General features: G+C 52.5%; 1 protein-coding gene across 1 annotated transcript; it reads left to right on the top strand.

The window, feature by feature from the left end:
- Wfs1 (wolframin ER transmembrane glycoprotein) lies at nt 1-24,570 on the top strand. The gene is made up of 8 exons (XM_034509100.2): nt 1-115; nt 7,059-7,301; nt 13,295-13,377; nt 14,995-15,139; nt 16,753-16,923; nt 17,406-17,486; nt 18,952-19,103; nt 21,981-24,570. Exons 2-8 carry the CDS (start codon nt 7,064-7,066, stop codon nt 23,784-23,786), a joined length of 2,676 nt encoding a protein of 891 aa, XP_034364991.1. The 5' UTR covers nt 1-115; nt 7,059-7,063; the 3' UTR covers nt 23,787-24,570.
- The last annotated feature ends 293 nt before the right edge of the window (nt 24,571-24,863 follow it).

Genomic DNA, 24,863 nt, shown 5'->3' with positions numbered 1-24,863 from the left:
TCCCGGGGCCGCGCTGAATGTAGGGCCGCGCGCTCTGCCTGCTCAGCTGGTCTCTGCAATCTCCGCGGTTTCGGAGCAACTTTGCTGCGGGCTGGGAGGCCCAGCACTGCGGCCGGTAAGTTCTTTAGGGTCGTTGTGCCATGGCCTTGGCCTTAGCCTTGGCCTTGGCCTTGGGCGCGCAGCTTCAGGGAGGGTTACGGAGCTCTGGAAGGCGCCGCTCTCCCGGCCTCAGTTTCCCCTGATGGGTGGCCGGGCCCCAAGACTACTCCAAGTTGCTAGAAGTTGGAGGCCAGGACTCTCGCTGCTCCATGGAGCCTCAGGCGTCTACTGCCCCGACTGGGCCAGTTGTGCCCAAGCGGTGCGCCTCTCACTCAGCCCCGGAATCTCGGCACTCCTCAAATCTCCCCGCGAGACCGCGCTGCGGATGGGACAGCGGGTCGGAGACGCTGCCCCATTAAGACCTGCATTCCCAGACCCTCTGCACAGGACCATGCAAGACCTGACTCCTGGGGCGCGTGAGGGCTCAGCCCACCCGGGAGCCGTGTTTCTCTCCCTCTTCGGGTCCTCAGTAAAGGAGGCAGGACAGTAGGAACCATTGGGACCCGCCTATAGTTACCCACCCTATTAGGAACCGGCTGGCCGGGTTGTGACCCCAGCTCCGGTATGCACCGCACCTTGAGAAACTTAGATTCTGGTCAGATGACTGGAAGCCTTCTGGAAAATCTGACCCTGCACTTTCGGGTGTGATGGAGCTGTGTCCTTTAACCGAATTTTGTTAGTTGATCTTATATGAGAGTCCAGTAAACCAGCGTTTTTGTTTCTTGGAACTATCTCCCTGCCACTGCCACTCTCCATTGTGCTCCTAGTCCCAGGGGTAAGACTTACAGTTTCCATTTGACATCAGAGGCTCAAATGGATTTGGGGCCTGACCAGGACCATGTACCCAATGGACAGAGCTAATGAACCTCTGTCCCCCAGCAAGCAGGTGCAGCCCTTCCTCTGTCACCTTGGACAAGGACCCCAGGTAGTTGGCTGAGACTTTCCTCTCTAGGATCCAACACTCACTCAGAGCTGTGTCCTAGGCTCTTGAAGCCTGTGGGGATGACAGGGGCTGCCTTCCCACTTCCCTCACCTGTTGACCTCTGTCTCTCTGATGCTGATGACACTCGCAGGTATTTTTCATCTGACTAGGAATCTAGAGAGAGTTTATGTTCCAGTTTCTTCCTGAATGTTCCTTGGACCTCCTCAGATACAGGGAGGATTGAGTGGAGACGCTCCTCACCTTCTTTCCCAGGCGGTAGTGTGTGGAACACCCCAGTGCTGGCCTCCCTTACACCTTCAGAAGGTTTGGAGCTGGTCGCATAGGAGACCTAGCTCAATCTTGGCCCCAGAAACACCTCCACTATATGACAGATGTCAGACACATCCTTGTCCCTGGTGGCGATACAGTGGCAATGGGTAGGTGGGAACACTGTTCTGTGTAAGGTACCTTTCTTACATTAGGAAGGGGGCTAAAGCCCCAGCCACAGGCCAAGCCACTTCTGAGTCCCCACTTCTTAGTTCCCCTTACTGAGTCCAGTTGCAATCTCCTGTCCTTCCTGGAGTCCTGTCTACCCCAGCGCTTGCCCTGTTGTAGGCTCCTTGCTCTGACTGGATGGCTCCCACCCTCCTTTCTGGTCTTCCATGGCTCCAGCCACCCTTAATGGTTCTTACATTTCTCTGGCCTATGGGATCAGGTTCATCTCCTAGCCTGGCATTCCTTCTGGCTCCAGGGGACTGATGTCTGCCTATCTATCTAGCCCTCCTTCAGGCCATGGATATATCTAATGTTGAAAAATCTCCTCTTCTGATTGTCCTGAAGGCTCAGCCAGGCCTCTGCAAAGTCTATAACCTGGCTTTTCTCATGGTTAAATGAGAGCCATGTTTCTGTCCAGTTCACCTCCATGGCTTTTCCATCTCGGACTGTCTACTAGATTTCACCTTCTCACCAAGTCAGATGCTCAAACATTAGCCCTGGAGCATCTTCTGCTGGACAGGGAGGCTCAGTGCCCCACACCCCCACATCGGGGGCTCATAGGCCCACACAACCAGCCCAGAGCAGGTGCCAGACTTGATAAGCTTGGCTGTCCACCATTGCAGCCTGTGCCCCTCCCACTTCACTCCCCCGCTGTTCCCATGAACTTGTCACATTGGGAGAGCTAGACTGTTCCTTGGTTTGGACTTAATACTCTGGGCAAAAATAGGCACCTGGGAGCCATCAAGGGCTTTGTAACCTTGTCTTAAGGGTCAGTTCTATGCCAGAGGGCTGGGTCAGTCCAGGCCAGAGTGGACCTCACAGGCCAGGGACTTGGTCATTGGTGGGTTTTAAAATAATGCTTCATTTTAACTCCCCCAATGCTCCACATTCATTACAGAAAATTAAGGAAATGTATGTTTTTAAAAGCTAAAATAAAACCAGCTATGTTCCTTACCCAGAGATAGCAAGTATTGTCACGGAGGAGGGGCATTTCTCTCATCCTTTTATACAGATAATTTTTCAAATCCTAAACAGACCCAGGATGATTACCAAATCTATTTTAAATACCGCTTGACACTATTATATTTTGTCTTCTGTCCTTGAATCTCTATGTACAAGATCGTGGTTAGTAGCTGTGCTGTGGGGGTTGAGGACTCCATCACTGGGCTCTTTGGACACTGAAGGATTGCTGTGGGGGCTGCTTCTCTGTGCAAGCTCTGCGGGTGTCTCTCATGAGTACCATGTGGACTTGTAAATGCTGGCCATCTTGACTTTACAGGGCCTGTAATCAAGGGACTAGGAGAGTGGCACCGTCCCTTGCAGAGCAGAATAGAGTTGGTCTGGGAGGGATAGAGGGCTCCTTGTAGTTCTATAGCCCTCACCTTTGTAGACCACAGTCAGGCAGCCTTCTCCAGGGTGGCCTTTCTGAGGATAGCCACTCCTCAGCCCAGCTCCTTGACACTGGCGTTTGTGTAAAAGGGATAAAAATATACCTCAGTGTTCACAGGGAAAGAATGCCGGCCACATTGTGTTTTGGGATCTTACTCAGTGACGGGTTCTAAGCCACCGCTCTGGCCACTCTGGAGCTGGAGCCAGAGCTGGGTGATGAAGTTCATCTTCCACAGCCAGGGATTTCCATCCCTGGGGAGGGACTTGCCTAAGGTCATTCAGCCCTGTAAGTCCCCAGTGCCTGAAGCCTGGCTGCCTCAGGTTTCAGCCTGCATTTATTAAGCCCCAGTGTTAGCCCTGAGTTGTAGCCCTGTCTTCTGGGCTCACTGCTGCACTAGGCAAGTCCTTCCCACCATGTCAGGGCTGATTATGTCTCTGTGACCAATAATTCCAGGAAATTGCTTTAAATTAACAAGCTCTGTGACCTAAACTAGGCTTGGCCTTTAACCCCAGAACCTGCAAGTGAATTTCCCTGCATCCACCCCGCCTTGCCAGATTTCTTATCTTGAATAGTTTTGCTTTGGCTGCAGTGTGCACACTGTAAGTTACCTGGAAGCGTGGTAGCCAACCATGGCCTGCTTCCCTGACATTTCCTTTTATAAGATGTCTTTCACCTAAAGGAGGGGTGTTCACACTCAGAGCTGTGAGTGAGTGGATGTGTATGTTTGTGTGTGTGTGTTGGTGTGTGCACACATGTGCGCATGTGCGTGCATTTGTATGTATGTGTGTGCTCAAGAATGTACACATGAATGCATGTGTTTGTGGGAGGCCAGAGGTCAACCTTAGCCGTTGTTCCTCAGTCACTGTCCCCCTTGGGTTTTGGAGACAGGGTCTGTCACTGGCCTGGAGCTTATCAACTAAGTTAGACTGACTGACCTGCAAATCCCGTGGATCAGCCTGTCTCCACCTCCATATCACTGGGATCGTTGCATAAGGCTTTTGTTTGTTTTCTGTTTTTGTTTGTTTGGTTGGTTTGGTTTTCTTCGAGACAGGGTTTCTTTGTCAAGCTCTGGCTGTCCTGGAAATAGCTCTGCACCAGGCTGCCCTTGAACTTAGAGATCCACCTGTCTCTGGCTTCCGAGTGCTGGGATTAAAGGCACAAGCCATCACTGGGAAGGCTTTTGTTCTTTACATTGTGACTAGGGACCTTACAGCATGACTAGGGACCTTACGCCTGGCAAACATTTTACCAATTGAACTATTTCCCCCCCCACCCCCGGACCCGTTCAGGGGGTTTGTTTTGTTCTGTTTTGGTTTGTTTTCAAATGCCTCAGCATTTACAGGTGACCTTCGCTTTTACCAAATCCTGTTGCACACTGATGTACAGGTAGGGAAACTGAGGCAGTGACTAAGCTAACCAGCCATTCCCCCATGGTACCTGTGGTTATGAAGTGATGCCCTGTTGTCAGGAAGGTAGTCTCTTGTCTATCACAGAGAGGAGGCTGGACAGAAGCCCTGAGGGCCTGTTTAGGACCTCAATAGCAGCATCTGAGAAACTCTGGCTAACATGTAGCTGGAGCTGCAACTGAAGGCTGGAGGGCTCTGTGCTGGGGAGGGGTGGGAGGTCTCCCAGAAGGAGGGCATGGCAGGGCACAAGTATGGAGGCACCAGTTGCTTGGTTCTATGAAATGACAGCCAGTGTGTCAGTGAGGAGACCTGGAGAAGGGTAGGGAGGGGGCAAAGGCTCTTTCAGTGAAATGTTTGCTGAGGTTGGAGGAACCACAGGTGTGGGTGTAAACCCACACCTGGGCACCTCAAGTTGTTTGAACAGTTCCTCCTCCTTTGAGACCTCAGTGTCTGGGGTCTGGGCGATGGATGAGGTTGAAGGTGGAAGGGTTTCTTCCCCAGTGGCCTGGGATGGTACATTCCCACCTGCTTGGCTTGGAGGAGCCCACAGAAGATGCATGGAAGGACTGAGCAATGCTTTTGCCTAATGGCAGGTATCTATGTCTGTGGAGTAGGGGAGCCCCCCTAAGTGTCAGGGTAACCCCTGGAGGTTACTTTTCTAGAGTCTGAGGTGGTCTGGTGGCTCTCTTTGTGAGAGCCCTGCCCCTTAATCATTGCATTGCGGGCTGTGGCCCTCCTTGGGTCTGTGGGCTCCGGTGGGTGTGAATCCCGCTGATTTGCATATCTTCATAGGTCTGGGTGTCCCTGTGGATGTGTAGTCCCCCACTGGTCTGCGAGTGCCCTTGGATCTGCATGCTCCCTTGAGGCTGCACATGTGACTAGATGACAAGGTTTTCAGGCATAGCCATTCCCAGAAGCCTGCATTTGGGAGATGGGTCAGAGCCCTCGTTGATTTCCAAGCAGATTCATGAGGCTTGGCCATGCTTTGAATTTTAAATATCCCCAGGGATTGTTTTTAAAATAAGGGCTCAAAAAAAAAAAAAAACCGTAAATAAGAAAGTAAATTGAATTAAGGCCTTTGTGCTGTGCAGGAGAATGCTAGATTAAAATCTTCTTTGCTCTTTGGACACAGCTCCCATCAATGGGACCCATTTGAAGTTGGGGGTGGGACAGAAATGGACAAGCTTACGTCTAGCATGCAGGCCTGGGTCCACCCCTGGCTTTCCCAGGGACACGGTATATAGAACCATCCATCAGGGAGCTATTTGGCCAGGCTCAAGGATAGATACTGAGACCTGGTCCCTAGCAACATAGTCTTGGATCCCCCCAACCTCACATTCACCCTGAGCATGGAACTATGTCCTAGGTTCTAGGTCCTAGGGAAGGACACTGATGCATGAAAAGGCACAGAAAGGCACATGGCTATTTGGGAGCACAGGCCAAGAGATAAGGGCCCCTTTGAATCAGATGTCTATTTCCTCATTGCCAGACCCCCTAGCCTGTTCCCTTAAGAGTAATGAAGAGGACAGACTTGGCCTTGGCTTTGAGGAGGGTCATTTGTGATCTGAGGAGTGGTCTCCTCACACTCCAGTGTGCAAGGTCCAGCAGTTTTAGGGGTCTGTGTCCTCAAAGTACTTCTAAGCTTTGGCTCTTCCAGCGCTTGCTGTTCCACAGACTGGTCTCTGGTCTCTGCTCATGGCTGGCTTAATTACGATGACCTGCTATTTTCCAAGTTGCTAAGCAACATGCAAGGCCCCTTTGCTGACCAGTATTGCGTACTGACTGCCCATCACGCTATTCCGGATGTTACCTCTCACACCACTACTGGCCTTCTGTAATGTACATTAAGAGCTGGGGCCCAGTCTCCAGGATTCTGCCAGAATTGCTTTCAAATCATGATTCACCAGCTGTGCCTCCCACCTCAGATTTATCACAGATGTTACTGTACCAGGGTGCTTGTTTATTTTTTTTAAAGATTTCTTTTTTATTTCATGTATATGAAAGCTTTTGTCTACCTGTATGTATGTGTACCGTGTGTATACACACAGTGGCCACAGAGTCCAGAAGAGGGCATCAGACCCCCTGGAACTGGAGTTAAAGACAGTTTTGAGCTGTCATGTGGGTCTGGGAATTGAATCTAGGCCCTCTGGAAGAGCAGACAATTGAGTTGTCTCTCCAGCCCCCATGTTCATTTGTTAAGCTTCTGTTAGAAATCAGTATGTGTGGAACCAGGAGGCTAAAGTAAACTGTATTCCAGCCATTCTCACCTCTCCACCTTCTACGGTGGCTGTCAGTCCTTGGTGTTTGTCTCCTGCAGTTGTCTTATTTCAGCCTCTGGTCCATCTCCATGTGGCCCCTGGGCCATGTTTCTTTCTGAGGAAACAGCCCATTGAACTTAGGACCAGCCTAAGCCTCTGTGATCTCATTCCAACAACTTTAGCTATTACATCTGCAGAGACCGACTTTGACAGATGCTGGTGACACACATAGGTCCCATGCATCCCCCATAGCCAGGCCCTATGTTCAGTGTGCCACAGTGTCATCAGTGTCATCCTCATTTCTCAGATGAAGGCACAAAACCCAAGGTCACCTGGCTTGACCTGATAGAATGGGAACTCAGGGCTGCCTTGTGGGGTTGTCAAGTTAAGTGGGATTTCGGAGCTTGGCAGTCACACCCGGTTCTTGCTTTACCACCAGGCTGGTTCAGGGGCTTCTGTGTGTGTCTAATCCTCCCCTTTGTTTGCAGGCAAGATGAACTCAGGCACCCCGCCTCCAAGCCCCTCTGGCCCACCTCCTCCCCCCGCACCACAGCCTCAGGCCCGGGCCAGGCTCAATGCCACCGCCTCACTAGAGCAGGACAAGATTGAACCACCTCGTGCTCCCAGGCCTCAGACTGACCCCAGTGCTGGACCAAGTGCTGGAGAAGCAGCCACTCCAGAGCCTCGGGCCCCTCATACCAGCAGCCGAGGAGAAGGAACAGATAGAGCTGGTAAGGAGGCAGTTCTACAGTCCTCAGCCCACAGCAGGGGGAGCAGGGCGGCCACACAGGCAAAGCTCCTGCAGAAGCTCCTCAAGTCGGGTTGCTCTGTGGCACTGAGACTGCAGCATCCAAAGCGTGTATAGCTGTCAACTGTATGGTCATCCCTATAGTCAGTATCTCCCTCCTTCCTCCTGTGCAGCAGTTTACAGGTGGACCACATGGCTCAGAGATGCTCACAGTCAAGCCTGCCTTCTCAGTGGCCCTGCTTGGACCCCCAGCTCTCAGAGTGGCTTGGGAGCTTATTGCCAGTCCTGCGCCTTACCTCTAGGTTGTCACTTGTCATTCTGCATCCCTCAGAGTGGCTCTCATGGTCTAGCACCTCCTCTTTGCCCACTGAGAAACCTTACCTTTTGGGATACAACTTGCTCTGAGGTCTCTTACCACTGGCTCTTCCCTGCCTCCACTGAGCCTTGGGAATAGCTGCTACCCTGGCCCCTGGTTTGAAAGTGTCCTGAGACATAGCAGGTGGTTTAATGGTGGATTGAGTATGGGACTCTGTGCCTTGCAGGGGCTGGCCTGTGTGATCACACTGGGACTTTTTGTTAGCTTCTGGCCTCCCCAGGTTCTCAACCTTCAGGCAGCACATGCCCCTCTTCTTCTGTCTGAGACCAGACCTGAGGGGCGGGGCTAGCACCATGTGAAATGAGTGAGCGCTGGGTATCAGCATCAGCAGTGGTATAGTACAGCAGTGCAGGCAGTACAGGACGGCAGTGCAGGCAGTGCAGGACAGGGTCTGTCCTACAGGGACCTGGGGGACAGAGGACAGGAGCCAGTCAGAAAAGAGCACTGAGGACCCTGTGTGGAGAGTGGGCGTGGCCTGTCACAATGCAGGAGAAGAATTCTGCCTCTTGGTGGCAACTGATTAGCATTGACTCTGGCCATGGATCCCCTGTACCAGGCTCATCCCCTCCAGTTAGTCCTGCCCCCTGGCATTTGTGTGCACTTTGCAGTTTTGGTTGATACCTTGTGCCAGTGTGTGGTGTCATCCACTGGACCTTTGCTTCCCAGTGAGACTGGTCTCAGAGTGGGGCTGCATCATTGTGGGAAGGTTTGTGTCGAATTACTTCCCTCCACAGGCTGTACAGAGGGGATGCCTGCCTATGTGGCCTCTGCTACTGCCGGGCAGATACTGAGACTATCCCTTGCTATACATATGGCTGGATTGGTGTGAGCTCCCTTTGTTCCTGGCATGGTAGGGGTGAGTGATGGGGTAGCGCCTAGCGTGGTAGTGGTGAGTCCTGGTCACTTTGCTTCAGTTGTTGAGATTTTCAATTTCCCCTGAGAGAGGCCAGCAGCCCTCAGTGACCACTCCAACTCAGCAGCATCCCCACCTGGCACCTCTATGTATGCCACTGTCTGTCAGCCTGTCCACAGCTGAAGGAAGGCCTGCAGTTTCAGTGTCTAGCCCAAGGGACCACTCTGGCTGCTTCCCTGGCAGAGCTGAAGGGGTTTCAGCCTGGTTGGCCCGGGGCTGGGGTTTCTGGCAGCATCACCCTCAGCCCTGTCCTGTGCTCGGGGCCTTTGCTTTATGAATCTTCTTAAAAGATCACTGTGGAGGGATGGAGAGATGGCTCAGCCGTTAAAGGCACTGGCTGCTCTTCCAGAGGTTCCAGAATTCAGTTCTCAGCAACCACATGGTGGCTCACAGCCATCTGTAATGGAACCTGCTTTTCTCTTCTGGTGTGCATGAAAACAGAACAGTCATGTACATAAATAAATCTTAAGAAAGAAAGAAAGGAAGAGAGAGAGAGAGAGAGAGAGAGAGAGAGAGAGAGACAGACAGAAGACCACTATTTCCCTCAGTTTTGCCTCTAAAGTAGGCAAGGCCTGGCCCAGATCCAAACCCAGTGCCAAATGCCACCCACCCCTTCTCTCTGATATCATGTGACCATGGGGGCAGAGGCCATGGCCGGAAAGCTGGGTTTCAATCTGGGTAACTTAGCAAAAGGCCCAGACTGTGGTTTCAGATACCACCAGGAAGCAGGTGTCAGCTGTGTACTCCACCCACAGTGGTGCTGGGAAGAGCCAGCCAGCAGGTTAGCGGTCTGGAGGTTCCAGTCCTTAAGGTCCACGCTTCAACTCCCTGGCCCTGGTCACTGGTATGGGATGATGAGCCCCACCCTGCTGGCAGGAGCAGTGGGGCCTAGCGTTCTGTTCAGCTAGTTAACATGTAACTACTCCATGCGCCTTCACATACTACCTCTTTAGACCTCCTGTAGCACCAGCCCCACCCCATTTCAGGCCTGAGGACGGGCACTGTCAGCTGTTGCATCTTCCTCAGAGATGAGAAAGCAAATGAGAAAAAGAAGCAGTGGGCCCAGGGTCCCCGGCTAGGGTGGGAGAAGCAGGAGTTAGGAGTAGTATGAGTGGCCACCAGGGACTTAGTGGCCAAGGACAGTGGAAGCAGTGTATGCCTTGTGAATTGAGTCCCTGTGACCAGGAAACTTTCACTAGGCTGCACAGCCTGCATCAAGTGCATCAAGCCAGTTATTTCTCCCCAGGGTGGAGCCTGCTGGGCTTTGGTGACAGAGGCTCCAAGGCTCATAACTGTCCTATAGGACTGTTCCCAGGCCTGTGTAGTACTGTGATAAATGAGTGATTATGTCCCTGGGGTTGATCTCAGTGCTGGAGGCTTTGGTTGTAGTCCCTGAGGGAACCTGGGGTTGTCTATGTACTCTTCAAGGCATCAGAAGTTTGCCTGGAGAAGGTATTCACCTGAATTGCCTTTCAAAGCCTAGGACATGGAACAGAGCTGCTTAGGGGTCCCCATTTTCCAACTGTCCCCCAGACTTGCTTCTGGTGCATAGAACCTTGCTGGAACACTCACACTTCCTGACCCTGCTGTTAGCCCTGGCACCTTAGCACGTAACAAGTCGCTCCTAATGGGGGTCATGACTGGACTCGGATGCTCCTGAGACCAGACCACAAAGGAGACCAATGACACGGGCTAGTGGAAAGCCACAGGAAGTTATGAGGCTCTGGGCGGGCAGTGGAGATGGCTGAACAGTCAGATGGGCCTATTCTGAATTTTGACCCAGCAGTGCTGCAAGCCATATGTGAGTCGTCTCCAGCTGTGCCCAGCCAGTTGGCATAGGAGCCCAGCCCCTTCTCATAGGTGTCCTGATCTTCAGGCCCAAGGAGTCCTGTCACTCTGCTCAAGACCTGAGCCTGGTCCTACTGACCTAGGTGGCCTAGGTGACCTTGGTGACACAGGGGGTGGAGAGACTCCACTGATGCTGTATGACTTCTACTCTTGTGGCCCTCTGGTGGAAGGGCTGACTAGTCCTCAGCTGCCTAGTGCTCACAGATGGGTTAGGTAGCCGTGCTACCCTGACCCTGTCAGAGACTTATAGGCTGGAGTGCTGCACATGGTGCCCCGGCATGACAGGAGGAAGGAACACAGGCTGTGCTGTGTGGATCTGCAATCCTGGCCTAGATGTACCTTGGATCAAACACGGGCCTCTGGGACAGGCCATCTTGGACCTTAGCCTGGTTGTAGCTTTTTCTCCTCATCCCTTTGGGCCTCTTTGGAATCTCTGGGCCTCACAGGGCTTCCGGTAGGACAGCGACTGTTTAGGTGTAAGGGGCCAATGTAGATGTGGGTGTGGGAACACGCTACCCCTGCTGACCTTAGGCCACACAGCTGAGCGACCCTCTGAGTCACATTGTTGGTCATTTAGGACCTGGCCCACATCCCCAAGTACACTCTGTGACCCGGTCGACGCTGTAAGCTGCCCTGTCGTGAGGTCTCCACTGATGCTCTCTGAGTCTTCTGGAAAGCTGGCAGCATGCCTCTGTTTGTTACTTTCAGCCTCTGGTTGCATTCCAAGCCTCTAATGTCAGCCTCTCCAGGAAGTCTCTCCAGGCAGGGCTGATGTTACCAGTCATCATGTCACCTGAGCTGACACTATGGCTGTCCTCACTGTCTCTCAGAGTGGGCCGTGACAAGGACAGGAGTCTTGATGCCTATGGCTTCTGGGCCCAGTAGCTGTCTGCTGGGTTGGTAGTAGGAGCCAAGTGCCTCAGCCTGGTTCTGGCCACTAAACTACTTGGCCAGTTGTCCACCTTTGTGCCTTTCCCAAGGCTTTGCTAGCCAGAAGAGTGGGCCCCCACATGTTTTAAAGAACCCCCTCATCACAGAGTGACCCTGGTGGTTGCCCTGTGGGGGAGGACTATCTCCATTCTGACTGCCCTGTGTGGAGACATGAGAATCCCTAGCCACCTGTGGGAGACTCCTTTAACTTGGCTATCCTACGTGGGGAAACCCCATTGGCCCAGGGTAGCCCCAGTTACTCTGTTTATTGTAGAGCCCCTCAGCCAAGTAGCCTGGACTGCCCCATGTGGGAAAACCCTGATCGGCACATATGATCCTCTGCTGGGGCCACAAGGGTGATATGGCCTGGGCGCCTTTGTCATTATTCTTGCTCATCAGCGTAATCCCTCATGATGGCTGTCATGAGAGGGGCAGAAACACTGGAGGCCAAGGACCTAGGACCAAGGATGAGGACGTGGGGAGAGCATAGCATGTGAGAGATGCGATGCTCTTCTGGGAAGGTTTAGCATGCATTGGGAAGCTTAAGGAACTTAAGGTGTAAGTTGGCTCACTGTACGAAGGCCGCCCCCGAGGGGCTTGGTGCACAGTCGGGGCTGGTAGGGAAGGATAGCAGAGGTAGCCTGGTGTGCCTGTGCCTGAGCATGGCCCTGCTCCTGATGAGCCTGAGAGCTTCTCCCACCCTTTGCTGCTTCAGGGAATCAAGTTCCAGCCAGGCGGCACTGTTACCAGACAGAGTGAGGGCAGGGCTGATGTGCTGGGATGTTGGGGCAGAGGACTGCTACCCACCTGCTCATAGCTGCTCCCTTGTCGGCCCAACACACTCTTCTCTGTCTGTTCTGAGTTTGCTGAGCTGTACTGTTGGAAGCTGGGGCATGGAGACCAGTCAGATCCGGTGCAGTGAACCACACCGGTGCACACCTGGGGGCCGGGACAGATGAAGGAGCTGCTGTTAGCAGAAAGGGTGGCGTACCTGAGGGGCTCTCCTCCCTGAGATGGCCAGCAGAAATGCCAAGTTAGCAAGCCGTGCAGGATTCTTTCAAGTGGCTCTGGGTAAGCAGTAACTGAAGAGATGGACAGGGTCCTGTCTGGGGGCTCACAGAGGTCAGGACCTGCCACAGAGCCAATCTGGCATGAGAGGATGGCCCAGTATAGATTCTATAGGCCTGACTGTGTCCATCCCTGAACCATGTAAGGAGGTGCCATGCAAGGCTTGTGTGCACTTCCCTGCAGCCCAGGGCGAGGTTATTTCTTATTGGAGTGTTATGGAGCTCATAAGGGTGGAGCCTCAGAAATGGATTAGTGCCCTTACAGAATAGGTCGAAGAGCCCCTTCCGTGAGAAAGCAGGGCAAGGTGCCACCATGAGCTATAAACCAGGCCTTTCTGAAACCAGTCTGCAGGCACTATGAACTCAGACTTCTCAGACTTCTAAAACCCTAAGCAATTAATTTCAACTTGTAAGTTCCTGTCCTGTAGCATTTGTCACAGCAGCCTGTCAGCGAAGACACCCACTCTTAAGGAATAAAGGAATGCCCATCAGCTGTGCCCTCCAAAGCTACTCTGTCTGCTGAGTGTTGGTGTGTACTTACTCTCTTTCAGGCCTCTCAGACTACAGTCCTGTGAGTAGGCTGGAGCTGAAGGTGACAGTGGGACCCAGGCCTGTACCCCACTCCCAGTCCCCACACCCTCAGTGTAGAACCGGCTGCCACTGTTCTGGCTTGCTTGTAACATTTGAAGGCAACCTGTCTGTCACAGCCTCAGCCTCCTGCCTCTTGCCTCAATGTTAAAGTGAGAGTAGGTAGCGAGGCTCCTGAAATCTGCCAACCACCATTCTGCTGATGGGTGGTAAAGTCTGGCCCTGTGATGTTCTGATTTCTCTTCATGTTCAAGGTCCCATGAAGGCAGATGTGGAGATCCCCTTTGAAGAAGTCCTGGAGAAAGCCAAGGCTGGAGACCCCAAAGCACAGACAGAGGTGAGGACCAGTGTCTGGGAGACTCTTAGGACATGACTCCAGCACAATGGGTCTGTCCTGGTGTCCTGTTGCTTATGGAGTAGGGGTCTGGCCTCTTCTGCAGGGAAGACGGAACTAGCACAGCTATGCCAACCTCCATATTGGTTATGTTTGGGTGGGTTTCTTTCTCTCTCAGTACCTTCCTGATGTACCTATGTTCACCACTCTGATCCTACACAGATCCTGTCTTGGGCATGTGCTCCTCCTCCAGGACACCCTCCCTCTTTCCTGTCCACCCACCCTCTTCTAGCTGTCTGCAAAAAGCTTGTTCCCTAAGGAGGGTCTGTCTCAGCTGAAGGTCCACTCTGCCCAGGGTATTGTGGGACAGCAGAGTCAGGAGTGGAGGAGCTCAGGCAGAACAAGTTTGCTGAGTGTCAGAGACCCAAGTACACAGGGAGGGAGGACAGAGATCTGATAGGCTGTCTTTTCTCTCCTCATGATGTCCTGGCAGGTATGAATCAGCAGGCCCACTTTCTGGCTACAATGGAGGCCAAGGAAGTTTTTGTCTCCTCCAAGCTGTCTGGCAGTACTCTGCAGGCTGCCATACCAATCCAGTTCCCTGCTATTTCCCATCCCAGGGTCTAGAATGCAGGAGGCCTCCATCCTACCTCCAGCCTCACCTCAGCCTACTCTGTGGGGGTGGGGGAAGGGGTCACTGTGTGACACAGAGGCTTAGAGTGCCTTCTGACTCCTATGTTTGTGGCTCAAGCAAGTGACTCCCGGAGTTTCCCACCCCACAACCCTCAAAGATGGGAAAGAGATCTGTGCAGAGACACCAGGAAAGTTTTCTCCTTGTATCTAGGGACTATGAAGTCATCCCCAGCCTGTGCCTGTGCCTCTGGAGGCTGGAGATCTTCCACAGTGCTGTGTTGGACTGTGAAGTCCGCCCCAGCCTATAGCCCAGGCCTGCTGAAGCTGGGGAGCATGCCCAGTTCTTTCCTGGCCTGTCTGTGTTCTTGGCTTCACTTTGCCCATCTGTAGAGTGGGAAGATTGGACTGGATTAGTGAGGATTTTTGCATAGGGCCAGATAGTAAATATTTTGGGCTCTACAATCTGTCTAAACTAATCAAACTTCCCATGGAAAAGAGAAAACCTGCCATGCCGACATGTAAGCAAGCAGCCACGGTTGTGTTCCAGTAGCTCTGTCAGAGCTGGTGAAACTGCTCAGTCAGGTAAAGGTGATTGCTGCCAAGCCTGATGACCTGAGTTCGAGTCCCAGAATCCATATGATAGAAGGAGAGAACTGAATCCCACAAGTTGTCCTCTGAGTAAATAAATGTAACCTTTTTTTTTTAAATAAAAATAATTCTATTATAACAATAAGTAGTAATCGGGACTAAGGCCAGAGCTTCCCCTGGCTGCCTTTCTTCAGCATGAGCTGTTTGAGAGGCAGCAAATGGAGTCCGTCCTTCGAGTTTTCTGACCACAGTGGGGTTCTAGCACTCAGGAGGCAGAAGAGAAGGAGGTGAGCACAGCACACAGCTCATGACTGTGTCATTATAGAAGATCCCACACCTGCCCCTTAGTGAGGAGGACAGCATCCCAGAAGCCGGAACATGATGGATGTCTGCTTTCAGGTGGGCAAACACTACCTACGACTTGCCAACGATGCAGATGAAGAACTCAATAGTTGCTCCGCCGTGGCCTGGCTCATTCTGGCAGCCAAGCAGGGCAGGCGGGAGGCCGTGAAGCTGCTGAGGCGGTGCCTAGCTGACCGGAAAGGTGAGGTTGTGTGGGTCTTCTAGCGACTGCCCTCAGGGTGTGTGGTTTGTAGTACTGGCCACACCATTGGGAAGGGAGAAGTTTTTTTGGGTGTCTCCTCGTGCTGAGAAGTTTTTGAAATCTTCCAGCTACTTCACAAGCGAGGCCAGTTCCATGTCCTTTGTCCTGTGTTTGGTGTCCACAAGAAATATTAAGTAGGTCTCACTTGTCTTCTGGGTTCTAGTCCAAACTGGGAAGTAAATCTTAGAGTCAGAGAGAGGCATCTGTCCCAAGTGTCCTACACTGAGTGTCTTGCAGGCTCCAAGTCTGAGGAAGAGGTGACACAGGTGCTTCACACAGTTTTTGTTGTTGTGTATTTTGATATTTATTTATTTATTTATTTATTAAGATTTTATTTATTTTATGTATGAGTACAGTGTTGCTGTCTTCAGGCACACCAGAAGAGGGCATCAGATCCCATTACAGATGGTTATGAACCACCATGTGTTTTCTGGGAATTGAACTCAGGACTTCTGGAAGAGCAGTTAGTGCTCTTAACCACTGAGCCATCTCTCTGGCCCCTTGATACTTATTTTTAACTGTAAATTTTTATGCTGCTGTGTAAAACCTGCAATATATAGAAGCCACAAGGTTACAGATTACTCATAACCCAGAGCCCAGAGAGGTACTTTATGTCTTTTCTATTCTATGTATCATAGTGTTTTCAATGTTACATTTACTGTACAAATCTTTTCCCTTTGACAACTTGACTGGTGGTTTGGGGAAGGAAAAACAAAACAAAAAAGGAATGGTTTCCATGTTAAGTTGTGTCAGCCAGAATGTCTCAGCCAGACTGCCCAGGCCACAGCAGATGGAATGAGCTGGCCAGCAGCGGGGAGAGCAAGCCACATAACTATGATCTGGTGCCAGTAGTTCCCAGGGCTGCTTGGGAGCAGAGACAGGGGCATAGCCCTGGAGGGTGGGAAGGGGAGGCAGCACAGGCTCAACTGGCCTGCATTCCCTGCCCTGCATTCCTGCCCCAAGATTCCTGGGCAGATAAAAAGCGCAGTCCTCCTGAGAAACATGATGCCATTTTATGGCTCCTGCCCCTGTCTCTGCTCACCTCACTCCCCTGAACCTCTGACATTCTTTCTTTGTTCTGTATGAAAGACCCCATGTTCCCAGTTGCCCTGGGAAGGACCTCAGCCCAGGAAACGCTGTGGGTACAGAGATGCCCCTTTCTGCCACACTCACACTGGTAATTGCAGTAAATCAGACCCCCATTCTAGGCAGCTTTTCAGACCTATGGTTTGGGCCTGCAGCACCGTGCTTTGCACCTTGTCTCTATAGTACCTGCTGATGAGGGTCCCCAAGGATGAGATATGAAAAGAAACAAGCACAGACAGCCCTGTGCTGCCATGGACACTCAGACATTGCCAGCCCAGCCTGGCCTCCAACCTGGAGCACGGGTGCTGTCAGGGGTGGGCTCAGGCATGCTCTGGGGCCAGGTACCCACTCTACCCTGAGTCAAAGAAGCCAGTCAGACCTCCCTCACGTCCCTGTGCTCAGCATCCTGGGGGTGTTCCTGGGGGCTGCTGTGAAGTACGGGTTTGCCTTATGCCTCTGTCTGTCAGGCATCACTTCTGAGAATGAGGCCGAAGTGAAGCAGCTATCCTCTGAGACCGACCTGGAAAGGGCTGTGCGCAAGGCTGCCCTGGTCATGTACTGGAAACTCAACCCCAAGAAGAAGAAGCAGGTGGCTGTGTCCGAGCTGCTGGAGAATGTCGGGCAGGTCAACGAGCAGGGTAGGCCAGCCATCTCACCAACAACCGCCCTCCCTTTGCCTTTCCTGTGGGGGTTGGGCCCCCATGGTTGGGAGGTGACTGGCATGTTGGCAAGACTATAAATTCCATTTATTGCTCATCTATTGATCAGAGTATGCTGGGGTGCTTCTGGTTCTAGGACCAGAGATACAGGGAGTGACGGTAAGCTGGTCCTCACCCCAGGGAGCTGCTTAGTATATGATATTGGCTAAAAGTAGACAAGGAGAGAGTGCCAGCTAAAGAGGGAAAGGGTGTATGGGTGTGTTCATCACTGAATATGCTGGTCTTCCTCATGAAGGCTCAGAAGTGGCTACCCAGGAATGCAGCCCTTGCATGTGATAAGACCCCAAGCCCTGTGATCCCTGAGGACAGTGATAGCCCAAGATCCTAAGATCCTACACCCAGTGGGCTACAGAGCAGGGCAACCCAACAGCCCCGGCTTACAATCCTCTCTGATCTTACAGATGGAGGGGCGCAGCCAGGCCCAGTCCCCAAGTCCCTGCAGAAGCAGAGGCGCATGCTAGAGCGCCTCGTCAGCAGTGAATGTGAGTATATCCGTCCTGTGCTGCGATCCTACTATCTGCTTCCCGCACACCACCCAGGACCGCATCCACTCTTAATCCTAGCCTGGGTCCCCTACCAGGGTCTGGTGCTTAAATGGACTCTCTGTTCAGTTTCTTTGGGTGACAGTGTTTTGGTCCCTGGGACCTAAGCCATGTACACTGGGAGTTTCAGACGACAGTGGGAAACTGACCTTCGATGTGACAGTCCTCACCAGGTGAAGGCCTCAGGTGGGGCTGGTGCCTGAGTGAGCCAAAAGATCAGTGAGGGAGACGGCTCTATAAACAGGCAGGAGAGGGAGCAGAGCATTGTGTGGGATATGCCCAGTGGGCACTTGTGCTGAGGCAGATGTAGAGTGCTAAAGCACCCATGCAGATGGGAGAGAGACTGGGGACCCAAGGAGCTGGAAATGGCCTTGGAATGTCTGGGGTTGGAGAATTAGAAGACACTAGACCATGATGTCATATGTGTGGAGGAGTGGAATCTGTGTTTCAAGGGCTCCAGGCTCCCATCCTGAAGAAGATGGACAGGTATGAGAGGGAGCTTAGGGACTTCTCAGCACTGATAGGAGAGTAAGTCCAGAGCATCCTTGTGAGGCCCAGTGGGTGGGGCAGACCTTCACAGTTGTGACTCATCATGTTAACTCCTGAGTGCAGCCTCCCCAAGCTAGCCCAGTGAGAGCTTTCAACATGGCCATGACTCTTGGTGGCTCTGCCAGTATCTAGCATTTGTCTTCCCTAAAGACATGCTGTTTCTCTTATATGTCCTTGGCATTTCCTAGTGCTTAAAAAGGCATCCATTGCATAATAGGTTTTTGGCAGATACAGGGGAGATAGAGAGGTTTGCAGACACACAGTGGACCCTCAAGGGATCCTGGTGGGGTTGAGAACACAAGGCAGACTTATGCTGGCCTTCTATAAATGCTGTGAGATGAGAGCTTGTTGGACACATGGTAGGTCTTGTTGGATGGAGGAGTTAGTGGGTGTGTAGTAGGTCTTTTTGGGGGTCATGATGGATGGGGGTCGTAGAGTTACAGGCCCACAGATCCTGTTTTAGGGAGGGTTGGGTGGTGGGTGGCCTTGGGGAAGTTAGTCCCCAGCATCTTGAGGCTCTGCATGGTAGAAAGAAGGGCATCAAAGGGTGCCAGGGGTGCAGCTGATTGATGGTCTAGCAATAAGGCTTGGCTTAAGGTAGGCTTTAGGCATTAAGGACTAGACAGGCATGCCATTTCACATATGTAGCATGTTGCCTAGGTCAGAGGTGGAAGATGACAAACAGCAGACAAACTGCTTCCTCCACACCTAACAGGTTCTTTTTTCATGTCTTTGCCCAAGGAATGGTCCTATGCCTAAACCTGGCTGGGCCCCAAGTTGCCATCCTGTGTAATGAGTGTATCAGGGTCACATTGGGTATGTGGTTTGGAGAACCTGCTATCTTTTTGTGCTTCAGCCAAGAACTACATTGCTCTGGACGATTTTGTGGAGCTCACCAAGAAGTATGCGAAGGGCATCATCCCCACCAACCTGTTCCTGCAGGATGAGGATGAAGATGAGGACGAGCTGGCAGGGAAGAGCCCCGAGGACCTGCCACTGCGCCAGAAGGTATGTGCAGCTCCTGCCTGGCACCCTGGCTCGCTCCTGGAAGCTGCAGGCCAGAGGTCCTTAACTTCACAGACACACCTGGATCTGGGTCCCTTGGGTCATCTGAGGTTCCTGTGTGAGGAGGTGCCTCGGCCCAGAAAACAGAGGCAGGGTCATGCAGGTACACTTGGGTGGGAGAGTCGGCATACCAGGGCAGCAGGCCGAGGTGTTGGAGTTACATTTAGATTCACTATATACTGATGTTGTCTGTGACCCAGGACAGAGGCCACTTTCTAAATATGCCTTGCCCCCAATCAAGTGCTAGGGTCTGTGGGCCCGCTCAGCCATGGGCCTGGTTACTGAATCTACCATACAGGGACACCAAGGGTAAGCTGGGAGAACAAACACTGGTGGGAGACAACGAGAATAGGAGGGATAGAGAAATGTACCCTGCTTTGACCAGTCTCCACATTGTTGTTGGGACTCAGTGCAGATACAGGATGTGGCCATAGGACCATTGCAGAGCGGCTCCGGGTCAGTTTATGAACCTGGTCAGATGTAACCATGTATCAGACTGCAGGAATACAAGAATCCCTGGGTATTAGGCAGTTTGACCCAGGTAAGTGCTTCAGCACAGTGTGGCCACAGAGCCAAGCCCACACAAGGGTGTATCTGCAGAGGAACTGTTACGTAGCCCATGGCTGTGCATGCCTCAGTTCCAGTGTTTATGGCTAAGAAGACACGAGCTACACACACACCAGTAATACTGGAGCAACTAGGTTAAAGTGGGGGCAGCTGGTCTGCTGGCTGGGAAGTGGCTAAACAGTCTTCACAGGGATCTGGAGTGTGAAGCAGGCCACCACGGGGGATGGGGAGACAGGACAGGAGTAAGAAAGTGGGGAGCAGTTCACCACAACACTCCAGAGAGATAGGGTCCATATGTGAGCCATGCCCCCAGGTTGTTGACAGGTAAAGCCTCACTCTTGGCTGGGAGGTCGGGTACTGTCCAGAGCAGAAAGGACTGTTACAGGAAAGTTCTGAGCATCAGGGTGGCAGAGAGGCTATGAGGAAGGCCCGAGTAGAGCTGCACGAGACTGAGCATGTTCACAGACAGGGTTCCCAGACGGTGCTTCTACTCTGAGAGGAGGAAGCCAGCGGAGTCCGTATGGTTCTTGGCAAAGAAAAGCCCCCCTCTTGCTAATAATGGGGATCAAGGTGAAAGGATGCATTGGAGAAGGGCCCTCAGGCCAGAGATTTCCAGTGTGCACTGTGATGCCTCCTTCCGCCACACTTGGTCTGAGTGTATGTCCCGCCACCCCACAGTGTTGTGCCTGAGCTTTGTGAGATCTGGAAGTCCTTTTGAGGAGAGAGATTTAAAGTCTGTGATGAGATCCCACGTTTTGATGTTTAGAACTGTCCCAGTTGCAGGCAGTCACTTCCAGTCTTGTGTAGAGAAAAAGCAGCAAGCCCTCGCAGGTGTCTCCACATTCGGGGTGCCTCAGCCCGCCGTGCCTCCTTGCCTTGTAAGGGACATGCAGGGGACCAAGAGGCTCCTCTCAGTCACAGACAGGAGCCTCTGTGAACTGATGTGACTCCCACAAAGAATGTTCTAGATGCCCAGCAGCTTTCCTCAAGCCTGAGGAGCCAGAGTGACCTCTTAAAAGCAAATTTAATGTTTTAAAATCCTATGTTTTACATTAACTTATGGAAAATCTGATGTGGACATTTCCTCTCAGGTTTCAACGGAAGCTGGCTTCCCGCCACTTGCCTCTGGTGTGCTGGGTGAAGGTGGCCGTGCTCCCTGTCAGCTTGGGTTGCAGTGTTCTGCTCTTGGTTTCCAGTGTCAGTGGGAGGGCGGGGCACTGAGCTCCCTGAACCTTCCAGACCATCCCTCCTTGGTACTCATACCACACCTGTATGTTACGCGTAGCGTGGCCTGTGAAGTAACGGTTCCTGTCCCTTTGGCAGTTGAGGAAAGAGTCAGAATGTTTATATCCATGTGCTGGAGAGGGACACAGTGGCTGATGGGAAACCCAGTGCTGTTGTATCTTTTGCTGATGGAGGAGAGGGCTTCAAGACAGGGTTTCTCTGTAGAGCCCTGGCCACCCTGGAACTTGCTCTGTACACTAGACTGGCCTCAAACTCAAGAGATCCACCTGCCCCTACCTTCCAAGTGCTGGGATTAAAGGTGTGTGTCACCACCATCTGGCGTGCTATTGTATCTTGAAGCAGGAAGCCTGAGGAGAGATGGGGATCTGGGTGCCCAGGTGGCTTCCCCTAGATACAGTAGGCACGTGCTAGACCCTCGTCACCTCGGCAGAATGTGGGCGTCTTAGTTACTGTCTTATTGCTGTGATGGACACCATGACCAAAGCAACTTACAACAGAAAGCATTTAATTGGGAGCTTGATTATTGTTTCAGAGTGTTGGTCCATTTCCACTACAGTGGCAGGCAGGCAGGCATGGCGCTAGAGCAGAGCAGTAGCTGAAAGCATCCATCCTGATCTGTAAGTTGCAGGCCTAGAAAGAGATCGAGACTGGGCCCAGTGTGTGCTTTTGAAACCTTAAATCCTACATCTCCTAAATAGTCCACAAACTGGGAACCAAGCATTCAAATATGTGAGCCTCTGGGGGACGTTCTCATTCAAACCAGCACAGTGAGATCTCAGGATAGAGGCTTAGGGCTTAGGGGAAGGCGGGTCCCTAGGGACTGGAGTATGGGGAGCACTTGATTGGGGAAGGTGCTCCTGGAGGACGGATCTGTTAGGACAAGGTCCAGGAGTGAGAAAGCCAGGGTGAGGCATTCACCTTGTACAGAACCAGGCAACTAAAGGCAGTTCATGTTGGATGGCAAGGGGCTCCTGTCCCAGTCAGTTTCTGCTCTGTGTCTCCACCCAGGTGGTGAAGTACCCCTTACACGCCATCATGGAGATCAAAGAGTACCTGATTGACGTGGCTTCCAAGGCAGGCATGCATTGGCTCTCCACCATCGTGCCCACCCATCACATCAACGCCCTCATCTTCTTCTTCATCATCAGCAACCTAACCATCGACTTCTTCGCCTTCTTCATCCCCCTGGTGGTCTTCTACCTGTCTTTTGTGTCTATGGTCATATGTACGCTCAAGGTATTCCAGGACAGCAAGGCCTGGGAGAACTTCCGCACTCTCACCGACCTGCTGCTGCGCTTTGAGCCCAACCTGGATGTGGAGCAGGCGGAAGTGAACTTCGGCTGGAACCACCTCGAGCCCTACGTCCACTTCCTGCTGTCAGTCGTCTTTGTGATCTTCTCCTTCCCGCTAGCCAGCAAGGACTGCATCCCCTGCTCGGAGCTGGCCGTCATCTCCACCTTCTTCACGGTGACCAGCTACATGAGCCTGAGCAGCTCTGCCGAGCCGTACACCAGGCGGGCCCTGGTCACCGAGGTGGCTGCTGGGTTGCTGTCTCTTCTGCCCACCATGCCCATGGACTGGCAGTTTCTGAAAGTGCTCGGACAGACGTTCTTCACCGTGCCCATTGGTCACTTCATCATCCTGAATGTCAGCCTCCCCTGCCTGCTCTATGTCTATCTCTTTTACCTCTTCTTCCGAATGGCCCAGCTGAGGAGCTTCAAGGGCACCTATTGCTACCTGGTGCCCTACCTGGTATGCTTCATGTGGTGTGAACTGTCCGTGGTCATCCTGCTCCAGTCTACCGGCCTGGGCTTGGTCCGTGCCTCCATCGGCTACTTCCTCTTCCTCTTTGCCCTCCCCATCCTTGTGGCTGGCCTTGCCCTTATGGGCACAGTGCAGTTTGCCCGATGGTTCCTGTCACTGGACCTCACCAAGATCATGGTCACCACGGTGATCTGCGGCATACCCCTGCTTTTCCGTTGGTGGACCAAGGCCAACTTTTCGGTAATGGGGATGGTCAAGTCCCTGACCAGGAGCTCCATGGTGAAACTCATTCTGGTGTGGCTCACGGCCATCCTGCTCTTCTGCTGGTTCTACGTGTACCGGTCAGAAGGCATGAAGGTCTACAATTCCACACTCACCTGGCAGCAATATGGCTTCCTGTGTGGGCCACGGGCCTGGAAGGAGACTAACATGGCACGGACCCAGATCTTGTGCAGCCACCTGGAGGGCCACAGGGTCACATGGACCGGCCGCTTCAAGTATGTCCGAGTGACGGAGATCGACAACAGTGCCGAGTCGGCCATTAACATGCTCCCGTTCTTCCTGGGCGACTGGATGCGCTGCCTCTATGGCGAGGCCTACCCATCCTGTAGCTCTGGCAACACGTCCACGGCTGAGGAGGAGCTCTGCCGTCTCAAGCAGCTGGCCAAGCACCCCTGCCACATCAAGAAGTTTGACCGCTACAAGTTTGAGATCACAGTGGGCATGCCCTTTGGCACCAACGGCAACCGCGGCCACGAAGAGGACGACATCACCAAGGACATTGTTCTGCGTGCCAGCAGCGAGTTCAAGGACGTGCTGCTGAGCCTGCGCCACGGCAGCCTCATAGAATTCAGCACCATCCTCGAGGGCCGCCTGGGGAGCAAGTGGCCCGTCTTTGAGCTCAAGGCCATCAGCTGCCTCAACTGCATGGCCCAGCTGTCCCCTGCCCGGAGGCACGTAAAGATCGAACAGGACTGGCGTAGCACCGTGCACGGTGCCCTCAAGTTTGCCTTCGACTTCTTCTTCTTCCCATTCCTGTCTGCCGCCTGAGGAGTGTCCACCACTGGAGGAGGCTTCGGTGCATGTTGCTGTGAGGTCCTCCTGTGTGGCCACAGCCAGCTGGAGCAGCGCTGTGCCTAGTGCACGTGTGTGTGTGTGTGTGTATGTGTGTGTGTGTGTGTGTGTGTGTACTCTGCTCTCATGTGGTGAGATCCCATGAGATGCCAGGCTCTGTGCTCACCTGTAGACTGCAGATCCTACTGGAGGGTGGTTCTCTTTAGCACTGTACACTTTGAATGCCAAGTGTCATAAGAAATTGCATGCTATCTTCATTCACAATTCTGCCCTTCCCCACAGAGCTGAAACTCCGAGCCTGGCCCCAAAGACCCTCGGTCACAAAAAGCACTTTACAGATAGGATCCTTCCTCTCCCGTTCTTCATGCCTCCTTCCTGCCCTCCCTTACTCTATGTTGGGTTTGTTTTTCAAAGAACCAAATATGTGTCTATGTAGACTTCATGGTAGTGTTTCTTATTTATTTGGTTGCTGCTAAGCCTTGACAGTGGTTCACCTTCCTGGGCTGTCCCCAGTGGTCACATCCTGCCTGGCTTCCTACTTGGGTATAGCATGTCCAAACTGGTCTCTGAACACTACAGCCTGCCTTGGAGCTGTCCTGTCTCTGGGGGTGGTAGGGAGTTTGTGGGGATCTCTTCTGAGTATACTAGGACAGTACAAGAGTGTCCCTTTCAGTACACAGGTAAGTTTGGCTATGTTCAGTATGGCAGAGCCAAAAGCAAAGTTCTAAGGCAGCCAAAATAAAAAGCTTTGAAACCTACAGCCCTGCCTTTCAGTGCCTTGTCTGGTGTGTGTGTGTGTGTGTGTGTGTGTGTGTGTGTGTGTGTGTACGAATCACAGTATGTCTGAACCCACATTCAGTGAAAAAGTGACAGTTAGGTCACTGAGGGCAGAACTGATGTCCCCATCTTTTTTGTAGCAGGTTGGCACCATCCTGGTGTAAGAGTCTCCGAGGTCTCAGCCACAACCTCAGGCACCAGGTCACAGCACATGGGTATCAGCCTAGCTGTTGAGCCTGGCCTTTGGGTAAAAAGTACTTTCTTTGTGGCAAGGAT

The sequence above is a fragment of the Arvicanthis niloticus genome, chromosome 7 (assembly GCF_011762505.2).
Source record: "Arvicanthis niloticus isolate mArvNil1 chromosome 7, mArvNil1.pat.X, whole genome shotgun sequence".
In the NCBI taxonomy this organism is placed as follows: domain Eukaryota; kingdom Metazoa; phylum Chordata; class Mammalia; order Rodentia; family Muridae; genus Arvicanthis; species Arvicanthis niloticus.
This window is presented reverse-complemented; position numbering and strand designations above follow the sequence as displayed.